Raw genomic sequence first — 21,873 nt, forward strand, 5'->3', positions numbered from 1 at the left:
AAGGAGAGGATCGGCAGGGAGGACCAGTGTTGGGGTTGATATCACCAGAGGTATGGAGACATCAGCAGAGGAAAGTGTGAGATACGGATGTGGGGGGAGGAGGAGTAAAAGGTGGTGGGTGATATGAAAGGAGTGGGAGAGGGGAGAAGGTCAAGCGGTGTGAGCTGTCAAGAGGGAGGGTAGCAGAGAGGAGGAAAGGGATTGAGTGAGGGAGGGTGTGAGGAGGAGAGAAAAGTATGCATAGAATGGGTGAGATGAGAGCCATAGTAAGAAATGGAGGGTCATAAATAATTGGCTGTGCACAACAAACTGTTAATTGGGGAGTCAAAAGTTAAGTAAATTAAGCAAAAAATTAAATATACAGTGAACCAGTTATGAACCAGATTGCTGTGCTGCTTTACCACTGCATACAAATCTTAAGGAACATGCTAAATTTGCTCAGATTTTATTCTCAACCATTCCTTAGTGTAGCCAGTAGTATTGTTTTGGGTAACTAATGGGAAGCCTGCTGAGTGTGAGAGGCACCAGTGTGATGTGCTCGTCAAACTATTGTTAAGAAAGCAAGCTGCTGCATTTTGTACAAGCTGAAGTTTCTGTGTGGATTTTGTACTCAACCCCAGGTAAACTGTGTATCATTGATTGATCTGACAACTCAGAGGCACTAGAGCTGGACTGCTTATAGATTTATGATCTAACCAATATATCATAAGATGGATACTGCCGGGGGTCCGGTATAGACATCAAATCAGAAGAAGGAACAGGGTGAGAAGCTCCTTAAACATCTAAGATGCAGAAAGAAAATCTGCATTATCATGCGGGATTTCAATCTGGGGGACAGTGTCTATAAGACTCAGGCTACCACTAGAAGAACATCTTTGGAGTTCATAAAAATTACAGGTGATAACTTTCCAATACACAAAATATTACAACCAACATGTAGTAATTCTATATTAGACCTTATTCTGATGGCTACGATGGATTGATCAGTGAAATAAAAATTAACGGTTGCCTAGGTACAAGTTACCACAACCTAATTACATTCAGAATATAATCCTGACCAGTAATATGCACACAACACCCATATGGAGTGCTTTCAAATTTCCAATAACCAAAAACCTGAAAATAAATATGAGCAAACTTGATTGGGAGAACAAATTTAAACTTAAAAATTTGAAAAATAATTGTGAATTGTTTAAGAATATTTTACTAGATGTTTACAAAACAAAATTTCACAATCACAAAAGGAGGCTTTTTGGTTAAAATAATCCTGATTAGGAAGAGAAGTGAAAATGGGAATAATTTTTCTTTGAACCAATATATAACACACACACAAAGGGAGTAGTTGATCACATTGATTATAAATTATCAGTTAGGAAATACAGACAATTGATAAGGGAAGCTAAAGATATCAATGAAAATTCTATAACCAAAGACAACAGGAAGGACGTTTAAAAATAAATCAGGAAAAAGAGAATTTAGAAATCGTATAGGTTCATTATTAGATAAAGATGGTAAAATTGTTAAAAATAATTCAGAAAGAGGCAAAAATGTTCAATAAATATTTTTATTCTGTATTTGAATGAAGTTGGATGACGTATTCATTTCTTACAGTGATAAATATTTTCTAATCCAGTAATAGTTAGGGAGGATGTTAAACAGCAGCTTAAAGTTAAACTTTTAAAACACCCAAGAATTTTAAAAGAATTCACCAAGAATTCACCTCTGCACCAAGAATTCACCAAGAATTCACCAAGAATTCACCTCTGCACTACTGATAGAATCATAGACGTGTAGGACTGGAAGGGACGTCAAGAGGTCATCTAGTCCAGTCCCCTGCACTCAAGGCAGGACTATGTAATATTTGATGTTGATATTAAACAAATCATGGAATACCGAGGAAGTTCCAGAAGACTGGAACAGCTAATGCTGTGCCAATATTCAAAATGACTGCGGTAACTACAGGCTGGTTAGCCTGATATTGATCGTCGTCTTCTTCAATGCTTAGCAGAATGGTCGGTCTTAGTAATCATTCATCATTGAGTCCGTTCCTGTGCAGCTGCAAGGGCTTGATGGGCCAAGAGTCGAACACTGGAATAGACTTGATGCACCCATGTAATAGGAGGTCTGACTGTGGGCTGCCTCCACCCCTCACAGTTGGTGGAATTTTATCCCAGATGTTACAAGCCACCCGGAGAACAGCGTTCACCAGAATGTCTTGCGGCATTTTGGCGACATGTCCGAAAAGCGTAAGACACCACCTGTGGACAATGGCCCAAGTCATCAGTAGGCTGGAGCAACTGTAAACATCTGCATTACAAATTAAGTCATTCCACTTTATGCCCAATATACAACATTGGCATTTTGTGTGGAAAGCCTCCAGCTTTGCTCAGCCGGAGCGGCATAGAGTCCATGTTTCACAACTGTATGGCAGTACAGAGAGGATACAGCTCAAACAGATCCTGAACTTGGTTGTCATGCTGAAACGATGTTGATTCCATATTTGTTGTAGATGACCCATGGCAGACTCTGCGATGTCAATCCGGTGGAGAACGTTCATGTAATAGTTGGAGGAACTGGTGAGTATAGAACCCAAATAGCAAAAAATGGAGACTGCTTTGACAGTTTCATTATTCAAAGAGATTTGGGTCATGGGTGGACCTGATCCTAGATTTTGCAACTTTCTCTTTGAACACGAAACATGGAGGCCAACCTTAGCTGACTCCTCCTCCATTTGCTGGAGTGCCTCACAAAACCTGTTGGGGCTCTGTACTAGAAGAACGTCATCAGCATAGTCAAGGTCTGAGAGAGAGAGAGAGAGAGAGAGAGATCACCGATCTTAAAGCCTATGAACCTGACGGAATGTTGCATTATGAAATCCATTGCCCAGCAAAAGAGTGCAGGGGTGAAGATACACCCCTGCCTGACAGCAGATACTGATTTAAAAGGTGCTGCCATCTGATTAAGTAGCATAGTTCCATTATGCAGCTTGCTAATTAAGTCCAGCAGAGTGGTTAGGACATCTATGCCCTTGAAGGCCTTCCATAGTGCGACTTGGTCAATGGAATCAAACGCAGCCTTAAGATCAACATACGCTACGTACAGGGGATCTTGAACTTGTGGTGTATCTCTGACAACAAGCGGAAGGCCAGAATGGCAGCTAATGTGGACCTGTGCTGAAGGGCTGTGACCTTCAATTTAACTGTCTGGAAGGCCTCCTCTGATAACCATGAGTTCTGATATTGATGCCAGACACAATAATAGAAAGCCTGGTAAGGGAGGCACGGAGTACAAGTGAGGGGCCACTGGACAGAAGAGTAGGACTGCTATATGGAATTGTGCTGAGCACATTGACAATGACAGGTTTGGTTACGGATGGGTACAGTGCTGTTATATCCCATATCTATTGCCATCCTCATGGGGCAGAGTTAAGGTTGTGTGGCTGTGTTGTGTGGGAAGTATCACCTTAGCTCGGTCATTCCTAGTTTGACAACATATGACTTTTGGGATTTAAATTCTTGCATTCTCAAAGGGCTCAAGGAGCACAGGGCAGTGCTGAGTGCCAGCAACCTTCCCTCCACTGTAACAATGGATTTCGCATATGACTTTTCCCATTGTTTTTGAGAAAGGGTAGTGAGAAGGGCATTTCTGGGAGGGGAGGTTGTGGGAATAAGGGGGTGCTGTAAGGAGGTTTCCTGGGCACTTCTCAGAGCCTCTGAGCTACCAGCTATAGGCCCCAAGGAGAGCCCCAGACTGCTTGCCCTTATCAGAACCTAACACATCTGGGCAATTTATACCAGCTCCTAGTACACTAAATAAGCTTCAGGGCAGGCCAGTGAGCTGAGCCTGAGCACAGTTTCTATGATCGCAACTCTCCTTTGGTCTCAACACCATGTACCTATGGCATGCTCCCAAACAGGTTCATTTGCAGCTACCTGGCTGTTTCACTGCTGTGTGCCTGATTCCTCAGCCCTTAGAAAACTAAAACAGGTCATCTGAGGGAGGGACTTTATCTCAGAAATCCCTAGACCAAAAACTCCAAACTTGCACCATATAATCTACCATCTATTCTGGAGCCCAGTGAGGCATAGTTGTTTTCAAGACCATTTGCCTATATGGATGAACACAGGACAGTCCCTAGCTATGGACAAAAATACATGATAAGAACAAGGAAATTTTAAAATGAGGTGATTTTAGGAGGAATATATCTCAGGAATCCATTGACCTAATGAGCCTAAACATGCACTGCTAACTCTACCCTAAGATTTCGAGTGGTGTAAGCAATTTTGAGGGCCAATACAAGTATACATGGGGATTGTAGAGTACTTTGAAAATTCAGCTCTGAACACAAAGCTCTGCTCAGTCTTAACTATAGTGCTGTGAGAGCCGCCCTCATAATCCTTTCGAAAGTCCCCCCCCACACACCCCCTTGTCACCCAACATGACATCCAGCTGACATCCTTCCCCTGAATCATCAGCACATCTGGGGAGCCTAACATCCCATACTCCTCTACTGAAAACATTGTGTAACCCACACTAATATGGTGTCATGGCTGGATGTTTATACTTCTGCTAAAGCCTATGCATGAGTGGCCCTGGTGCTTCAGCTCAAGCAGCAGAGACTTATGCTTTTAGATCCAGACAACCCAACTAAGGTCATTGCTGCAAATGGTCCAGCCATTAGAAAAGGCATAATTCATTACTGTGGGTTACACATTCCTCCTTGCCAAGAAAGCTCACCCCACAGTAGTTCAAATCCCGGTACAGGTTTGTAGGGTCTGAATACAGGACCTCTGTATCTAAAAACACTGGAGGACTAGTTCCATTCGCTCAGAAACAGCAGCACACTGAAACCTCTATATGTGGTCTATCCCCATGATGTTAGCGTGGGTTACACTTGCATCTTCTGAAGTCATCTCATGTCATAACTCCTGTGGGAAAAGAACTGTAACACTCCATTATCCTAATTTAGGTCATCTGTAATATTGTGCCACTGTAATTCTTATGTCTGTAATATTCTTAATGCATTGTCGCTATGTTGGTCACAGGACACTAGAGAGACAAGATAGGCTAGGTAGTATCTTTTATTGGACCAACTTCTGTTGGTGAAAGAGACAAACTTTCGAGCTGCACAGAGCCCTTCCTCACCTTGTATCTTTTTTGACACTTAAAACGTTACTTTTTAAACCCTAAAAAGGAGTCACACAAAACGTGTTGCTGCAACTTTTAATACACATTTGTCCAAACTATTCAAAGCAAAGAACCACACACATTAATGTCATACCTCTGATTGCCTTCAGATGTTTTTAAAAGGGTCTGAATAAAATGACACCGCAAAATTGTCATAAGGTGATTTTTAAATAGTTATAAATCTCCCGGGGTGCAGGGGTGGAACTTTCCCTTTAAAATATCCTAGAAAATTCAAACATTTCACAAAATACAATAAGCATTTGAAAATGATCCTCTAACTCAAAACAGAATTTTTATCAGACTTTTTCATCCTCACTAAAATGAAGAGTCTGGAACAAATCTTAACTTTCCTGTTCCTTCCACCCCAATCCACCCAAGACCTCCACCTTCCTGTCCTCTTCCCCAGTAAGCTTCCTTCATGTCACACGAGATTCCCTCCCATGCAATGCACTCCCATTCATGGGCCACTCACTCTCCTCCTGCCCCAATCCACAGCCTCTTCCCATAAAACACTTGTTTTCTATTATATACTTCTCATCCTGACTCCTATACTGCCTGCTCTCCTTGTCTTGATTCTGATCATGCTTCTTGATTCCTTGGGCAACCTCATGCATCTTTTATCCTCCACTAGGAGGAATAGCTTCTTTTGGAACTGACCTGTTGCAAATTTAAGAAAACGTAATACATGACGTGAATAATCCCAAAATGAATCCCAAATTGGTTTCCAATAGTCAGAATGTGGCTAATGTAGGACAAGGCTGCATTTGTTTTCTTTTAAAACAGATTCTAACAGTGGCAGAACAAGGCAGAAATCTGTGCTCAAAGTTTCTGAGCCAGATTCTGTTCTGTTACACTGATATAAATGTGGAGTAATGCCAGTGATTTTAATGGTGTTACTTTATATTCACACCAGTGTGACTGAGAGCAAATATGGGCCACTGTGTATAAATAGCTCTAGCTGAAAGCATAACAAAGGCTGTATTGTGCTATGCAAGGCAGTGGCAATAAACAAATTCAAAAGACATCTAGAAGTAGGGGTTTGAGTGGTCTGGTGGGAAAGCAAGAAGGTGGGATTAAGATAAATTAGACAGGGATCCCATGTTGGGCTGGACAGTCCCTTCCTGTTCCTATCATCTCTTACGACTTCTAAAACATGCACTGATACAAATCAGGATTTTGTAGCGAACAAGCAAATCTTGTACATTTCAGACATATAGTATCCCTGCATATAACAGAAACATCCTTGTTAAAAAGAAACTTATTTGAATTAGGAATGTTTATTTCAAATCAGTCCCTGATGCATATGTTTAGATAGAGTACAATTTATGTAGAGTAATGGTAGTGAATCTCAATCTTAGATTACCAGGGAAGATCTAAGATTAAGGAAGAGGAATTTTCTGAGGTCTCTCCTTCTCTAAATTCCATGGTATGGAGTCCTAACGATCGACTCCACTGCACCCTGATTCAGGAGTATGAGAATACACTCAAGACACCACAGTCCTGCTTTTTAAAGCTAGATTTACCAAAACACAATGTGCAAGCGAACCTAATATCTTTGTTGCCAAGGTCCTCTGATAGGAAGAAAAACAGTTGCAATTTCTAGTACTGACTCTGGCTCCCCCTTACAAACTGATTAAGCAGCTGCCAGTTTGCATAATTTAAACTTGCTCAGTGTAAGCCACAAGATGGAGATCTCTGGCAGAGCAGGATCGTAAGGAAGTCTTTTACCCAGCCTAATGTTACTATTAACACTTTGAGCCATTGCATCAAGCCAATTTTTATGTTTGTTTTTTAAGTTTGGTAGAAATGTCACAAGTGGAAAAATTAAGTAAAGAGCATTGGTTAGCCACAGAACTGGACACACCTGGCTGCAAACCCACCAAAAGAAACTGACTTCATTAGTACTAGCAGCAGCAGAGTAAAATTTATATCTGAAATCTGCCTGCACCAGTAGAATTGCTAAGGCCAAAAGCTCTCTGTCTGTTTTTACAGCTGTGTCATGTTTTGATTCCTGACTCTTGCTGACACTCTGGAGTGCTGAAGGAGCCCAGGCTCCAGGGTCCCAAAACTTTGCAGCTGAGATTCAGATCTCAGAGATTTAACTATCAGTTTATGAAATAATACAGAATCAAACTGGAGTTGGAGCTGATATAAATTAGTAGTAAAAATGCAACACGTATTAATTTAACAGCAATGATCCAGCATTTTTAAGAGCAGACAGCAAATTCTAAATACATTGATGACAATTCTGAAATATAAAACTTAATGTCCACTTTCTGCATCAGCTGTATTAACTACAGGTTACGATACATGAAAGGGGGTTGGACCCCTGAACGTCCTCTCTCAAAATGTACCTTACCTCTTACTGATTTTAGACAAACTGCCTTTTAAAAATAACCTGACCAATGGAAGATTTTTATATTTTAATGAGTGCAAATGCCTGAAAGCCTCTTTACAGAAGAATGCAGTTAAAAATGTCCAAGATTAAATTAATGAACTGCTCTGCTTTCTGCTCATCAGTCAGGTAGCTACATCAATCACCTACTCCAGAAATTTGTACCCAGCTCTCCTCAGCCTTCTCTAACCAATCAAAAACTACCTTAGAGAGACAAGGTATGTGAGGGAATATATTTACTGGTCCAACTTCTACTGGTGAGAGACACAAGCTTTTGAGCTACACAGAGCTCTTCTTCAGATCTGGGAATGATACTGAGAATGGTCACAGCTAAATAGAAGATCGAACAGATATTTAGTACATACTCTAAGCCTAAGGGACAATTAGAACCACAAGGCTAGAAGGGACCACAAGGATCATCTAGTCTCACCCCGTGCCAAGATGCAGGATTTGTTGTGTCTAAACCATCCCTGATAGATGGCTCTCCAGCCTCCTTTTGAAAACCTTCAGTGAAGGAGCTTCCACAACCTCCCCAGACAGTCTGTTCCCTTGTCCTACTGCTCTTACTTTTCAAGGTGAAGTGGCCCATTAACACCCTATAGTCATAGGACAAAAAGGGGGGTTAGTGTGTTACAGATTGCTGTATGATCAACACCCCCCACAAAACACCTTTCAAGATCCATGGGTCCTACTCATACCTATCACAACATGTGCTGTACCTCAGTAACCAGTGCACTAAATGCCGCCACAACAACAACTGTGTGGGTGAAACCAGACGGACAATCACTACACTCTCAAATGAACTCCCACAGGAAAATGATAAAAGAAAACAATACCATACACTTGTGGGTGAACACCTTTCACAAAGTGATCACTACATATCTGACCTATCAGTCCTTATCCTCAAAGGAAACATACATAATCCTTTCAAAAGATGAGTCTCGGAGCTTAAATTTATAACTTTGATATGGTTTTAATAAAGACACTGGCTTATTACAACAATCTGTAACCCACTAACCCCCCATTTTTGTCCTATGACTGCTGGGGTGTTAATGACCCACTTTACCTTGAATTATCCCATAGAATAGGTGCTAACTACTTACGCTAAACTATCTGGAGCCTCTGATAAGGTCCCAAAACTCAGGCTGCAGCCCTAGCCCGAATGTCTATATGATAATTAAACAGCCCCTTAGTGAGAGTCAGCTGGCACAGGCAGCTGCGGGTGTCTAATGGCAGTGTAGACATACCCTCCGAGTATGTCCCAGCCCCGAAGAAGATCTTGCTCCTTGTAGCTTCAAAGGTTGTCTCTCTCACCAACAGAAGTTGGTCCAGTAAAAGACATTACCTCATCCACCTTGTCTCTCTAATATCGTGGGACCGACACAGCTACAACAACACTGCATACAAAAACTACCTTAGCAGCTATAATTTACTGAACTCTTTACGCAACCCAGTGGAAGTTCAGACTGGTGGATTCCCTTGCAGAAATCCAGTTTTTAAGACAGAAACAGTTTCCTTTTCTCTTCAGGGCTGCACAAAGGTGGACTAGCAAATTTCATACAGATGCAGATTCTCTTTTGGCCCAGGAAACCATACTCTCTCATGAGCTTTAATTCCTAAGAGGTAGTGGAGACCTTCCCGCCATTTATGCCTCCTTAGTACAGGAATGAATCCATCTGTTTGAGAATGAGAAGCTGACCCTCTAGACCTTTCTTATATGTCTAGACCAGAACAAACTGGATTTCTTAACCTCCTGGGAGCAGTGCATGAGATACTTCAAGGACCTAAAAGCATGCTGTGATCTTCCCTTTATCTGAAGTAAGGCAGGACAAAAGCCAGAATCTGAAATTCATCTAGGAAGTAGCTACTCAGAAATCAGAAAGGAATATTTAATGAGGAGGGCTGCCCTGGTAATTATATTTCTGGTGGCTTCCAATGACACTCAGAAAAAGCTAACAGAAGCTAGAAGCTCCAATAGGGAAAGAGAAAGCTGGTAGAAAGAGCAGATTAAACAGCCTAGGACAAGACAATTGACTCAGGCCTGACCAGGAGATTTGCTTTGGCTGGACGGCATCTTGGAATTAAGCAGTGCAATCCAATAAAAGAATTTTCAGCATCTCCTCCAATAGTCCCTAAGGTCAAAACTTGGTCCTTGTGGTTTCTCAAGACTGACTTCATTCTCCACTTCCTCCTGGAGGAACTCCAGAACTTGGGAAACAGAACAAGACCAACCTTGCATGCCCTGCAAGAGCACCTTTTAGAGAAAAAGTTCTAAGGATGGGAGTATGGATTAGAGATAACAGGCTTATGGGAGTTCAGACCAATGTCCATATTTAAGACTCCCTAATATCTAAGAGACATTTTTCATGAACCATGCTTTCAGATATAATTTGACCCAGATACTGAGAGAAATTTGACCCCATGCAAGATGATCTGAAAAATTTCTTTTCCGACCTAGTTCAAATGGCTTGATTAGGTTGAGAGTGAACTAGGGCTCCCAGACTTTAAAAATGACTACCCGCTAAGGAAGATCCCCAAGAGGCAACCCTGACTTCCAATCCCATAGTGAGTACAAGCAATGAAAGAACTGCCTTATGGAGGCTGGTGAAAAAAACCTCGGATTCCACCTGGAAAACAATGGCCTTTTTACCCTGCTCTGGCAGAATGAAGGGGTCATAAAAACAGCAGATCAGGCCATTGAAGAACATTGCTGGTGGAGGAGATTTACCAGTGTGCCACAGAGTTGGTGTAACAGCTCTATATCACTCTCTCACAGCATTGGAGGGTTTCAGGAGCATTGTTGGAGGGGAAGGGACATGGCCACAGTACCACTAGGCTCTGGCTATTCTCAGCTGTTGCAATGGTTCCAAGTTAGAAACCTCAAACTCCTGAGGAAGCAAGGTAAAGGTTTAGCCCAGAACATGCACCATCGTAAGTGGGGACAGAAACCCTCTGAACCTCTCTATCCTTACTTTAGAGAGTTCCTTCACAGAGCCTTCGAAGAGGTGTGTGACAAGATGAGAAAGAGCTCCTCCCTTTCCCCCACTGCCCTCTCACCCAGGTGGCAAAATCGGCAGAATGAGCCTGCCACAGCACTGCAGCGGCGCTGCTGCAGCACATCTGGTCAAGACGCTATATGCTGATAGGAGAGAGCTCTACTGTCGGCATAATAAAACCACCTTCATGAATGGCAGAAGCTACGTCAGTGGCAGAAGCTCTCCCACTGACATACTGCTGTCCACACCAGCGCTTAGGTTGGTATAACTTACGTCGCACAGGGGGTGGTTTATTCACATCCCTTAGCGACATGAGTTACGCCAGCATAAGCTGTAGTGCAGACATAGCCTTATCTCTCAAAGGCAGAATGTAGATTAATTAGAGATGGACTGGACTACTGGAGAGAAGATCTGGATGCCCATTTTGGATCAGCTAACTGGCTGAACGTAGTGCCTGGGTGATAAGCAGAAGGCAGATCATTCCACAAAGCTCACCTTAATGAAGCCTTGAGCACAATTTTAGGTGTGTGTGTGTAGCAGCAGGCAAAGTACTAAGGACTGTCCCAGCTGCCCCTCTTCTAGCCATTGTTTAGCTAATTTCTTGTAGGTGTTTCAGCATAACGGAGCCCTAAGGGAAAGATCAGCTCAGAGGTGGAGGTCCATGCTTAGCAGGTGTTGTAAGAAATCACACAGTCAACTGTGGGAGGAGGGGTAAAAGAGTGTATTAGGCTGGCAACACTGGCAGAGAGGAAGGGATAAATTGACAAGATTACCTAAGATGAGTTATATGCCCAAATGAAGCAATGAATAGGAGCAAAAGAAATCCTAAGATCTTAGAAACATCTATATTTCACCACACGTCCAACAAACAATATTAACTGAAATTAAAAGGTACAGCGCAAAAAGTGAAATCCCTGCAAGCTGAATGGAAACTTTTAAAAGACACCATAATAGAGGCTCAACTTAAATGTATACCCCAAATTAAAACACACAGTAAAAGAACCAAAAAAGTGCCACTGTGGCTAAATAACAAAGTAAAAGAAGCAGTGAGAGGCAAAAAGGCATCCTTTAGAAAGTGGAAGTTAAATCCTAGTGAGGAAGATAGAAAGGAGCATAAACTCTGACAAATATGAAGTGTAAAAATATAATTAGGAAGGCCAAAAAAGAATTTGAAGAACAGCTAGCCAAAGACTCAAAAAGTAATAGCAAAAAAACGTTAAGTACATCAGAAGCAGGAAGCCTGCTAAAGAACAAAATTGTCAGGCACACAGATTAACATAATTTGTTGGAGAAGAGTCAACATGGTTTTTGTAAAGGGAAATCATGCCTCATCAATCTACTAGAATTCTTTGAGGGGGGTAAACAAGCATGTGGACAAGGGGGATCCAGTGGATATAGTGTACTTAGATTTTCTGAAAGCCTTTGACAAGGTCCCTCACCAAAGGCTCTTAAGCAAAGTAAGCTGTTGTGGGACAAAGGGAAGGTCCTCTCATGGATCAGTAACTGGTTAAAAGATAGGAAACAAAAGATAGGAATAAATAGTCAATTTTCAGAATGGAGAGAGGTAAACAGTGGTGTCTCCCAGGGGTCTGTACTAGGACCAGTCCTATTCAACATATTCATAAATGATCTGGGAAAAGGGGTAAACAGTGAGGTGGCAAAATTGCAGCTGATACAAAACTACTCAGTATAGTTAAGTCCAAAGCAGACTGCGAAGAGCTACAAAAGGATCTCTCAAAAGTGAGTGACTGGGCAATAAAATGGCAGATGAAATTCAATGTTGATGACTGCAAAGTAATGCACATTGGAAAACATAATCTCAACTATACATATAAAATGATAGGGTCTAAATTAGCTGTTACCACTCAAGAAAGAGATCTTGGAGTCATTGTGGATAGTTCTCTGAAAACACCCAGTCAATGTGCAAAGGCAGTCAAAAAAACGAACAGACTGTTGGGAATCACTAAAAAAGGGATAGATAATAAGACAGAAAATATCATATTGCCTCTATATAAATCCATGGTACACCCACACATGCTGAATACTGCATGCAGATATGGTCACCCCATCTCGAACAAGTTTTATTGGAATTGGAAAAGATTCAGAAAAGGGCAACAAAAATGATTAAGGGTATGGAACGGCTGCAATATGAGGAGAGATTAATAAGACTGGGACTTTTCAGCTTGGAAAAGAGACAACAACTAAGGGGGGGATATGACAGAGGTCTATAAAATCATGACTGGTGTGGAGAAAGTAAACAAGGAACTATTATTTACTCCTTCTCATAACACAAAAACTAAGGGTCACCAAATGAAATTAATAGGCAGCAGATTTAAAACAAACAAAAGGAAGCATTTTTTCACAAAATGCAGTCAACCTGTGGAACTCCTTACCAAAGGATGCTGTGAAGGCCAAAACTATAACAGAGTTCTAAAAAGAACTAGATAAGTTCATGGAGGATAGGTCCATCAATGGCTATTAGCCAGGATGAACAGGGATGGTGTCCCTAGCCTCTGTTTTCCAGAAGCTGGGAATGGGCAAAGGGGGTGGATCACTAGATGATTATCTGTTCTGTTCATTCCCTCTGGGGCACCTGGCATTGGCCACTGTCGGAAGACAAGATACTGGGCTAGACAGACCTTTGGTCTGACCCAGTATGGCCCTTCTTATGTTCTTAAAGGAGCAGTCTGTGGAATCAAGCCTGTAGATACATACAAGCGTTCTCTTTAAATATTTGGTGTTCCCAGACAAAAGCTATGGTAAAATGGAGTTACAGCTGAGAACACATCTAAAGTAACTTAGAGGCAAATACATTATAGGGATGCTGTCATTATCACAAACCAAGCGACATAAACCTAGGAAATTCAGAATTAAGGTTAAAAGAAATCTAAACATGCTGAGGTATGGAAACATACAGTTAGGTCACACACACAACTTTAACTCTGGTTGGTACTGACATCATACAGTAACCACACAACCACGCTGAATACATTTTAGTGTGTGCGGTCCCTGATTAGATAAGACTGATTTCTGAAGATTCTTTCTAAGTCTTCAAGGGGAGCTTTGCAGGGAATGGGGATAGCATGATTTACAGGAGACACAGAAACTCCTAAATTCAGATCTATTCCAAAGACTAGATCCAACAGGGGGCTGCCTTGTGTGCACTTTCTGTAACTAACTGAGTAAAGCACCTGGACAGCAGAGTTCTCAGAAAGTTTCAGGCAACTAAAAAAAAAAAGAATAGTTGTCACTGAGGGAGCAACTGAAATCTCCCAGAATCAACACTTCCCAGGACTCTCTGAGCAATGAAAAGAGAAGACTGTACACCTAATAGAGAGACACTCCCTTGCACACTCTCATTAGCAGTACCTGAAAGCGTTGTGGACCCATTGCACATACAGAGGAGAGGGCTGCCCAAAGAGCTCACAATACAATTAGTGCAATTTAGAAACAAAAGGGAGCGTGGGAGAAAGGAGACAAGATTACTTCTGACCTATGGTTAATATTCCCTCTTTTGAATGTTACTTGACCCAGCTCCCTAGCTGACCCTGCCTTGGCTTCTTGTTTCTTTAGTAACTGGGGCACTGGTATATTAACCCTTCTAGGTTTTCTATTTGTTCTGTTTACTTTAATCCTAAACAATCCCCTTTTTTTCCAGCAATAGCATAACAGCAGTTCCCTCTTTTCCCAATACAAGTCACAATAGGCATTGCCTCCCAGTCCAACCATTGCCTGCAGAAGTACTGGAGTCCTGTGAAGACAAGGACATTCATTTCCATCAGCCCTGCAGAGGTCACTATACTTCAAGGTTTGTGAAGGTCATCTCCTAGTGCTGCTGCCCCATGCATTGTGATCTCTGAGGCCCCATACCAATGCTGGTATGCAGTGGCACACTCTGATTCGAAGACTTTAAGGCCAGAAGGGACCATTGTGATTACCTTGGGTGACCTTCTGCACAGTACAAGCCAAAGAACCTCACTCAGTGCTTCCTGCATTAAGCCCTTAACTTGTGACTGAACTGCCCCTGAAGTTCCTTTATAAGTTTGTTCCTTTATAAGTTCCCTTCTGAGATCAGGACCAGATATGCAGAGAATCCAAACTGTAGATTGTACTTGTGGTTAGTTAAAGCATTATGTAGAAACTCTGTCCTCTCTCCCCGTTCCCATCCACTGTCCTAGGTACATGGAATACTGAAATCCCAGCTGAAACCAGTCAGACCAAGTCTTGCACCACCTTAATCCCACAGCCACTGTTCTAATATGTCCCAGGTCACAAAACATTACATGGTTTGGGTCATCAAAATAATCAAGAAAGTCAACACTAGACAAAGATGACTTACCCCCATCACCTTACCACGCTGTTCAACGTCTTCCCACATAGAATGAACTATATAGCGACACATGTATTTCCCAGCTCGACCCTCCTGTTTCATTCGTACCAGACACATCCTGCAAGAGAACAAGCACCAGAGAAGTTGGTTTGATTTCCAACGGCTTCTTCAGACCTTAAAAGAGTAAAAAAACCTATTTTTATTTTAAATTCCTTACAAATCTCACTACAGCATGGAAAGTGCTATAAGTATAAATAATATTCTGCTCTGGTTAGAAAAGTTCCTCAATAAAAATGGCACATTTTTACTTTCACAAAACTTGCCTTCTGTGTATTTAAAGTCTGATCTGCTGGATTTCAGACTAGTCTACAGTGGGGAAATCTACCTGAATATTAAAACTGTTTCAAAAATGGCTGGAGCTGCAGCACAGACGAGGCTACCGTAGGTGGAATCATTCTTCAAATTAGTGAAGCCTCAGAAAGCAGGTTATAAAAATGCCTCTGCCTGCTGGAGCCACTGCAGTTCCAATCAGTTTTAAAACCAGACTGAATTTTGGGAAAAATGTCCCAAATGTAGATAAAGCCTTGGTGACAATATGTTTGCATTGTTTTTTATTCCTGTAAGCCTTGCAGAGCCACACTGGCTACAGAAGGCAGCACTGGAGTCTGTCCAAGCTCATTTCTCTACTTCAGGGAACTGAACCTGTTGTAATTAAACTGACTGTACTGAACTGCCTCTGTGTCCTCATTAGCCATGCTGTATCAGTTTAAGAATCGCTGCAGGTTTGACCCATGTCCACACTAAGGCTGTGTCTATACTATGAGCTAGCGGTGTGATTCCCAGCTTGTGTAGACATACTCATGCTAGCTCTCATCTGAACTAGAACACTACAAATAGGGAAGCTGTGGTAGCATGGGAAGCAGTGGAATGGACTGGCTGCCCCAAGTACATACCCATGGGGTTCAGGAGGGTATGTACTCAGGATGGCTAGCTCCTGCTACCACCGCTTCCATTGTCCATGCGACCACAGCCATACTACTATTTTTAGCATATTAGCTCACATGAGAGCTAGCATGGGTACGTCTGTGCAAGCTGAGACTCATAGTATGTAGTTTTCAGAGTAGCAGCCGTGTTAGTCTGTCTTTGCAAAAAGAAAAGGAGGACTTGTGGCACCTTAGAGACTAACAAATTTATTTGAGCATAAGCTTTCGTGAGCTACAGCTCACTTCATCGGATGCATTCAGTGGAAAATACAGTGGGGAGATTTATATACATAGAGAACATGGAACAATGGGTGAACACACTGTAACAAGAGTGATCAGGTAAGGTGAGCTATTACCAGCAGGAGAGCGGGGGGGGGGGGAGGAGAAAGAAGACGACGATGACGACACCTTTTGTAGTGATAATCAAGATAGTATGTAGTGCAGACATAGCCTAAGGACTTCTGTACACCCCACATTGCCACTTATTTCGTAACCTGCTGTGCACTAAATGTCTACATGGACCCTGCTACAGTGCACAAAAAGCTTTGATCTACCTTGCTTTGAAATGGGAGTAGATTAAAGTGCACTAGGAAACTTTTAGTTCACAGCAGCAGAGTCCACGCATACCCACGGAAACTCAGCGCGTGGCAGATTTACAGCTCAGCTTGCCATGAACTAAGTGTTCATGCAGACAAACCCTAGCACGTACCTAAACTGTTTCAGCTGCAATGACCCATTCTCCAGACCAGTGCATTCTGGGAGATTTTGCAAGGCTTCAAGTGCACTGTGGGACATTAGTAGGAGAACAGGGTTGAACTGTTTCAGCTTCTCTGCATCAAAATTGGCATTAAAACAGCTCAGGCTAAACTGGTATTTAGCCCCAATAAAACATTCTACTCTGCTTGGTTTGTAGTGTGCTTATAAACCATTTGGAGCACTTTCATGTGTGAGTGCAAAGAACATAGATTAGGAGATTAAAATGGTGCTTAGATCTGTGTGTTTCTCTAGTGTACACAAGACCTGTGTCAACCTATGCACATTGAGAATGCTTACCACATTGTGGATGCTGCCTCAGTAGAAAAATAAATTAGCGGCAGAATCTTTATTATTGGGGATGATGTGCAAAAAGGAAATAAAACAATTTATATCTTAGATTCCAGACAGGGTCCTGACCATTAGAAAAAACATATTTTTCTTGTAAATGGAGCAAAAATTACTCTGGAGGTGAGTTACTGATGGACAATAAAACTAGAGCCCCATGAAGCCATTTGTACCAAGACACTTTTCAGAATAGAGCCACATTTTCCAAACTGCACACAAGTGTTTGTTTTAAACTTAGAAATTAGAGATGAAAAACATCTCATGGACCTAATTTTTTGATGGAGGACATCTGGAAATGGTGAGTGTTGATTGGCTGGATCTGGTTATGGAGCACTTGGGATAGGGACAGGAAGGTTAAGGCAGCTCTCTGTTAAAACCTTCTGCCTCTGGCCTCCTGCCCTCTTTTTTCTTTCTTGCATGGTTTTGTACTTCTTGTGCTTGTGCTTTCTGACTGGAGGGTACTGGGTGCTCCAGCTCAGGGGAAGTGCACCTGAAAGCTTTGCTGAGTAGCCCAGGGCACTTCACAGCAAACGTAAAACTTCATTCTAATGTCTGGCAGTAGCTACCAGCGCTGACAGTGGAGGGTTCATTAGCCCCATTAGACCCTCAGTGTGGTTCAGGGCATTTGATGAGCCCCTTGATTTAGAGCAAGAGGGGGAGGAGAAGCAAGGGTCATAGGAGGAGCAGAGGGAAGAAAGACAAATGGGGGAAAAGTGATATGGGAAGGATGGAGGGACTCGGGGAGCAGTGCCAAAGGGGAAGGGGAGGACAGAGATAGGGGCAAAGTGAGAGATGAAGGGTAGAAGGGCTGAAGGAAGACAGAATGAGAGTGAGTATAAAGTAGAGGGATAAGTGGGGAGGGAGTGCAATAGAGATGGCTAGAAAGACCTGGAGAGAGGAAAGGGTAAAAGAGGGGGTGAGGATGGGGCAGAGTCAGAGAGGCTTAGGGAAGATAGAGGGATGGGGAAATTCCCTAAAAATGTGTCAGGTTTTCTTTTTGGAAAATGCTCTGGAGCTGCATGGTGTTCCCAAGGCTCATGTGGTGACTTCCAGAGTGGTTGTGAGGATGGACCGATGATCCCTCCATAGCCTGACAGTACCATCCTTCCTTCAGCCCTGGCAGGTGGTGGAGAATAGGGAGGGTTATAGAGTGACACAGAGTGCATCATACCCATCCAGAGAGGAAGGACAATCCTGCAGTTAAAGAACTGGGCTGGGACTTGGGAGATATAGATCCAATTCCCAGTCCTGGCACAAACTTTCTGTATGACCTTTGGCTTAAACACCCTCTGCGCATCAGCTCCATGTGTAAAATGAGGATAATGCACCCTTTTACCCATCATTCATCTGTCCTGTGTATTTTGATTGCAAAGTCCTGCCCATACAAACACTATAATCAGTAATAATCCTGGAATCCCATTGCTTTCCACACACCTACTAAGACAGATAACGAAAGACCATGTTTGGGAGCCCAACTCTGGATAAGAAAATGGTTTTATACGTTACAGCCTGGGTAGTCAAGCCAAGGAAGAAAGCAAGGAACCCTGGCAAGAGATTCCCTCAGTACAAATGTTGCTTCCCATTCAAGCTGCAGTATCCCTCAGTGGTGTCATGGTAGAAGGCAGAGCGCAACAGACCAATAATTACAATCCATCACTAGTAATGCAAGAATGGAGTAGTTTTCAGAGTAAACCTTGTTGCTCTTGAAGCCTGAATGGACGCTGTGTGTTTGGATGCATAGTTCTGTCATAGAGCAGTTCAGCAGCACCAAGAGTGAGGTCATGGAATTATGCAGTTTATTTGAAAATTTGCTAGTTTGTTACTACACCTGCCATCTGAGGTTTAAAAGACACAGATTTTCTTAGACTATAAACTTTATACCTAGATTAACACAGTATGAAATGTTTTACTTTTTCACTACGGAACACATTCTGTAGTCCATTCAACTACTGACTCATCTTTGTCACACCACTAAGGTGAAACTGTTCCACACTCAGATTACTGGTTTTAAAAAGTTGTTTGCATCATTACTTTAAAACTATGATATTTTGAAGCTTAAAATATCTTATGAATATTGTGTTTTTATCTGGTTACCTAAAACAATCACTGTTCTGCACTGGTGGTGGAAAAAGCAGATAGTACCCACAGTCAGTTAAAATACTTGCATTTTTAACCAGTTAGAGTCAGATTGGATCCTTTATGCTGTACGTACATTGAAATCAACTCTAAGGGACAAATTCTGTCTTCATATGCACAAGCAGGGGCACCCTTTTTAAAATCAGTAAGTATCCTACAGGTGGATCCAAGAGCAGAATTTGGCCCAAAGTTGCTAATAAAATGCAATGATCCAACAGATTGTTTCCAGTGCAATATCCTGAAATTAGTAGTGAGGAAACTAGGCAAAATCATACTGCCTGACAAAAAAAAAAATAGATGAATACAATAAAGAAATAATTGTACTGCAAAACTTTTATTACAGCCAAATAATAAACCGGATTAGAACAACCACGCAATTCTAACACAAAAATACATTTAAAATTGCATTTCCCAGCGAGTGAAATACAGCTAGCCACTCTTTAATCTTATTAAAAGACAATAACTTTGATTTTATACCTGACTAATCACCATTAAACTATGCAATACTGTCCTAAATATAAAGGGAAGGGTAAACATCTTTAAATCCCTCCTGGCCAGAGGAAAAACCCTTTCACCTGTAAAGGGTTAAGAAGCTAAGGTAACCTCGCTGGCACCTGACCAAAATGAGCAATGAGGAGATAAGATACTTTCAAAGCTGGGGGAGGAGGGGAGAAACAAAGGGTTCTCTCTATCTGTGTGATGCTTTTGCCAGGACCGGAGCAGGAATGCATGTCAGAACTCCTGTAAAGAGTTTGTAAGCAATCTAGTTAGATGTTTTGTTTAAATGGCTGAGAAAATAGCTGGGCTGGAGGGAATGTATTTGTGTCTTTTTGTAACTTAAGGTTTTGCCTAGAGGGATTCTCTATGTTTTGAATCTGATTACCCTGTAAAGTATTTACCATCCTGATTTTACTGAGGTGATTCTTTTACTTTTTCTTTAATTAAAATTCTTCTTTTAAGAACCTGATTTCTTTTTAATTGTTCTTAAGATCCAAGGGTTTGGCTCTGTGTTCACCTATGCAAATTGGTGAGGATTTTTATTAAGCCTTCCCTAGGAAAGGGGGTGTAGTGCTTGGGGGGATATGGGGGGGGGAGGGGAGACATTTCCAAGTGGGCACTTCCCCTGTTCTTTGTGTAACACTTTGGTGGTGGCAGCGTTTAACCTAAGCTGGTAAGAATAAGCTTAGGGGGTTTTCATGCAGGTCCCCACATCTGTACTCTAGAGTTCAGAGTGGGGAAGGAACCTTGACAGATACAAATTAAATTTCACACTACTAATCAGCAGTTAAACTAATAGTTTCAAATTAAGTAACAGTCATTTCACATATGACCACCAAAGCACCAGTTTAAGGACTTATTTGACAAATACACCAAGGCCTGGTCTAAACTACACGGCTAGGTCGATGCAAGGCACAGCTTACATCAACCTAGCTGTAGATGTGTCTTCACTTACATTTGACTCCCGCCAAAGTAAGTGCCCCCTATATTGACATACTAACACCATCTTCCTGAGAGGCGTAGAGCCACAGTCGATGTAGTTAGGTCAATGCAGTGATAGTGTAGACACTGTGTTACGTAGATCTACTTTTATTGGCCTTCAGAAGCTCTCCAACAATGCCCAACATTGACTGCTCTGGTCACCATTTTGACCTCTGCTGCTGAGGGGTCAGATAGACAGGACGACCTCCTCCCCTTTAAAGACCCACAAATTTTTGAAGTTTTGTACCTGAAATGGAGTGTTCTTTCCCTTTCATAAGTTCTGTTCCTTTAATTTGTTACGTTTTAAATGTTTTTTTAATTATCTGGTTCATGTTACAGAATAAGATTCTATTTTTTTGGAACAAAATTAATCTTTATACTTCACAACATATGCTGTCTGGTGCTGAGCAGGTCTGATACCCACCAATTTACTGTTACTTCATTTTGTCATAGAACCCATAGCATCATTCACAGACAATAGGAACACTGACAACATTATATTCCTATGTACACAGCAATCACTACAAGATTCATACCACGCTGCAAAAGAGCAAGGCGAGGTAGAGCACACGACAGCAACACACACTGCTCACTATTAACATGGTTTTTCAATGGTTGAGCTCTTCTTATAGCCCTGGTATTTGGCTGTTCAAAACTAGCAGACAGACACTCCACTTCCACCTGGCAGAAACTTTTCCCCCTTTGTATCACAGATATTATGCAGGACATAGCAGACAGCTATATGTAGATTTTTTTCCCCTCAGCGGTCCAATCTTGTTAGTAAACAATGCCAGCAACCCTTCAAACATCCAAAGGCACGTTCAACTGTCATTCTGCACCTACTGAACTGATAGCTGAAGCGCTCCTTGGTGCTGTCGAGGTGGCCAGCGTATGGCTTCATGAGCTATGGGAACAATGGGAAGGCTGGGCCTCCCACAATCACTACTGGCATTGCAACATTCCCAGTGGTAATCCGCCAGTTGGGAAAGAAAGTCCCTTCTTGCAGCTTTCTGAATAGTTCCGTGTTCTTAAAGATGGGTGCACCATGCACCTTTCCTGACCAGTCCACACTGATGTCCCTGGTGATCCACCAGTGCTTGCATTACCATAGAAAAGTAGTCCTTTCTGTTGACGTCTTCTGTGCCAAGGTAGTTTGATGTTAAAATAGGGATGTGTGTGCCATCCATCTCCCCTCCCCAGTTCGGGAATCCCACTGCTGCAGAACCATGCACTATATACTGCCCATTGTCCAGAGTCACAGTCCTA

General features: G+C 42.1%; 1 protein-coding gene across 1 annotated transcript in view; it reads right to left on the bottom strand.

Moving 5' to 3' along the window:
• UQCC1 (ubiquinol-cytochrome c reductase complex assembly factor 1) overlaps positions 1-21,873 on the bottom strand; it is a 93,448-nt gene that overhangs the window by 25,170 nt on the left and 46,405 nt on the right. The window contains exon 7 of the mRNA XM_084645176.1: positions 14,918-15,026. Coding sequence (XP_084501302.1) covers positions 14,918-15,026 — 109 coding nt within the window. The remainder of the gene's footprint in view (positions 1-14,917; positions 15,027-21,873) is intronic.

This window comes from Lepidochelys olivacea (genome assembly GCF_965140295.1).
Source record: "Lepidochelys olivacea isolate rLepOli2 genome assembly, chromosome: 13".
Taxonomy (NCBI): domain Eukaryota; kingdom Metazoa; phylum Chordata; order Testudines; family Cheloniidae; genus Lepidochelys; species Lepidochelys olivacea.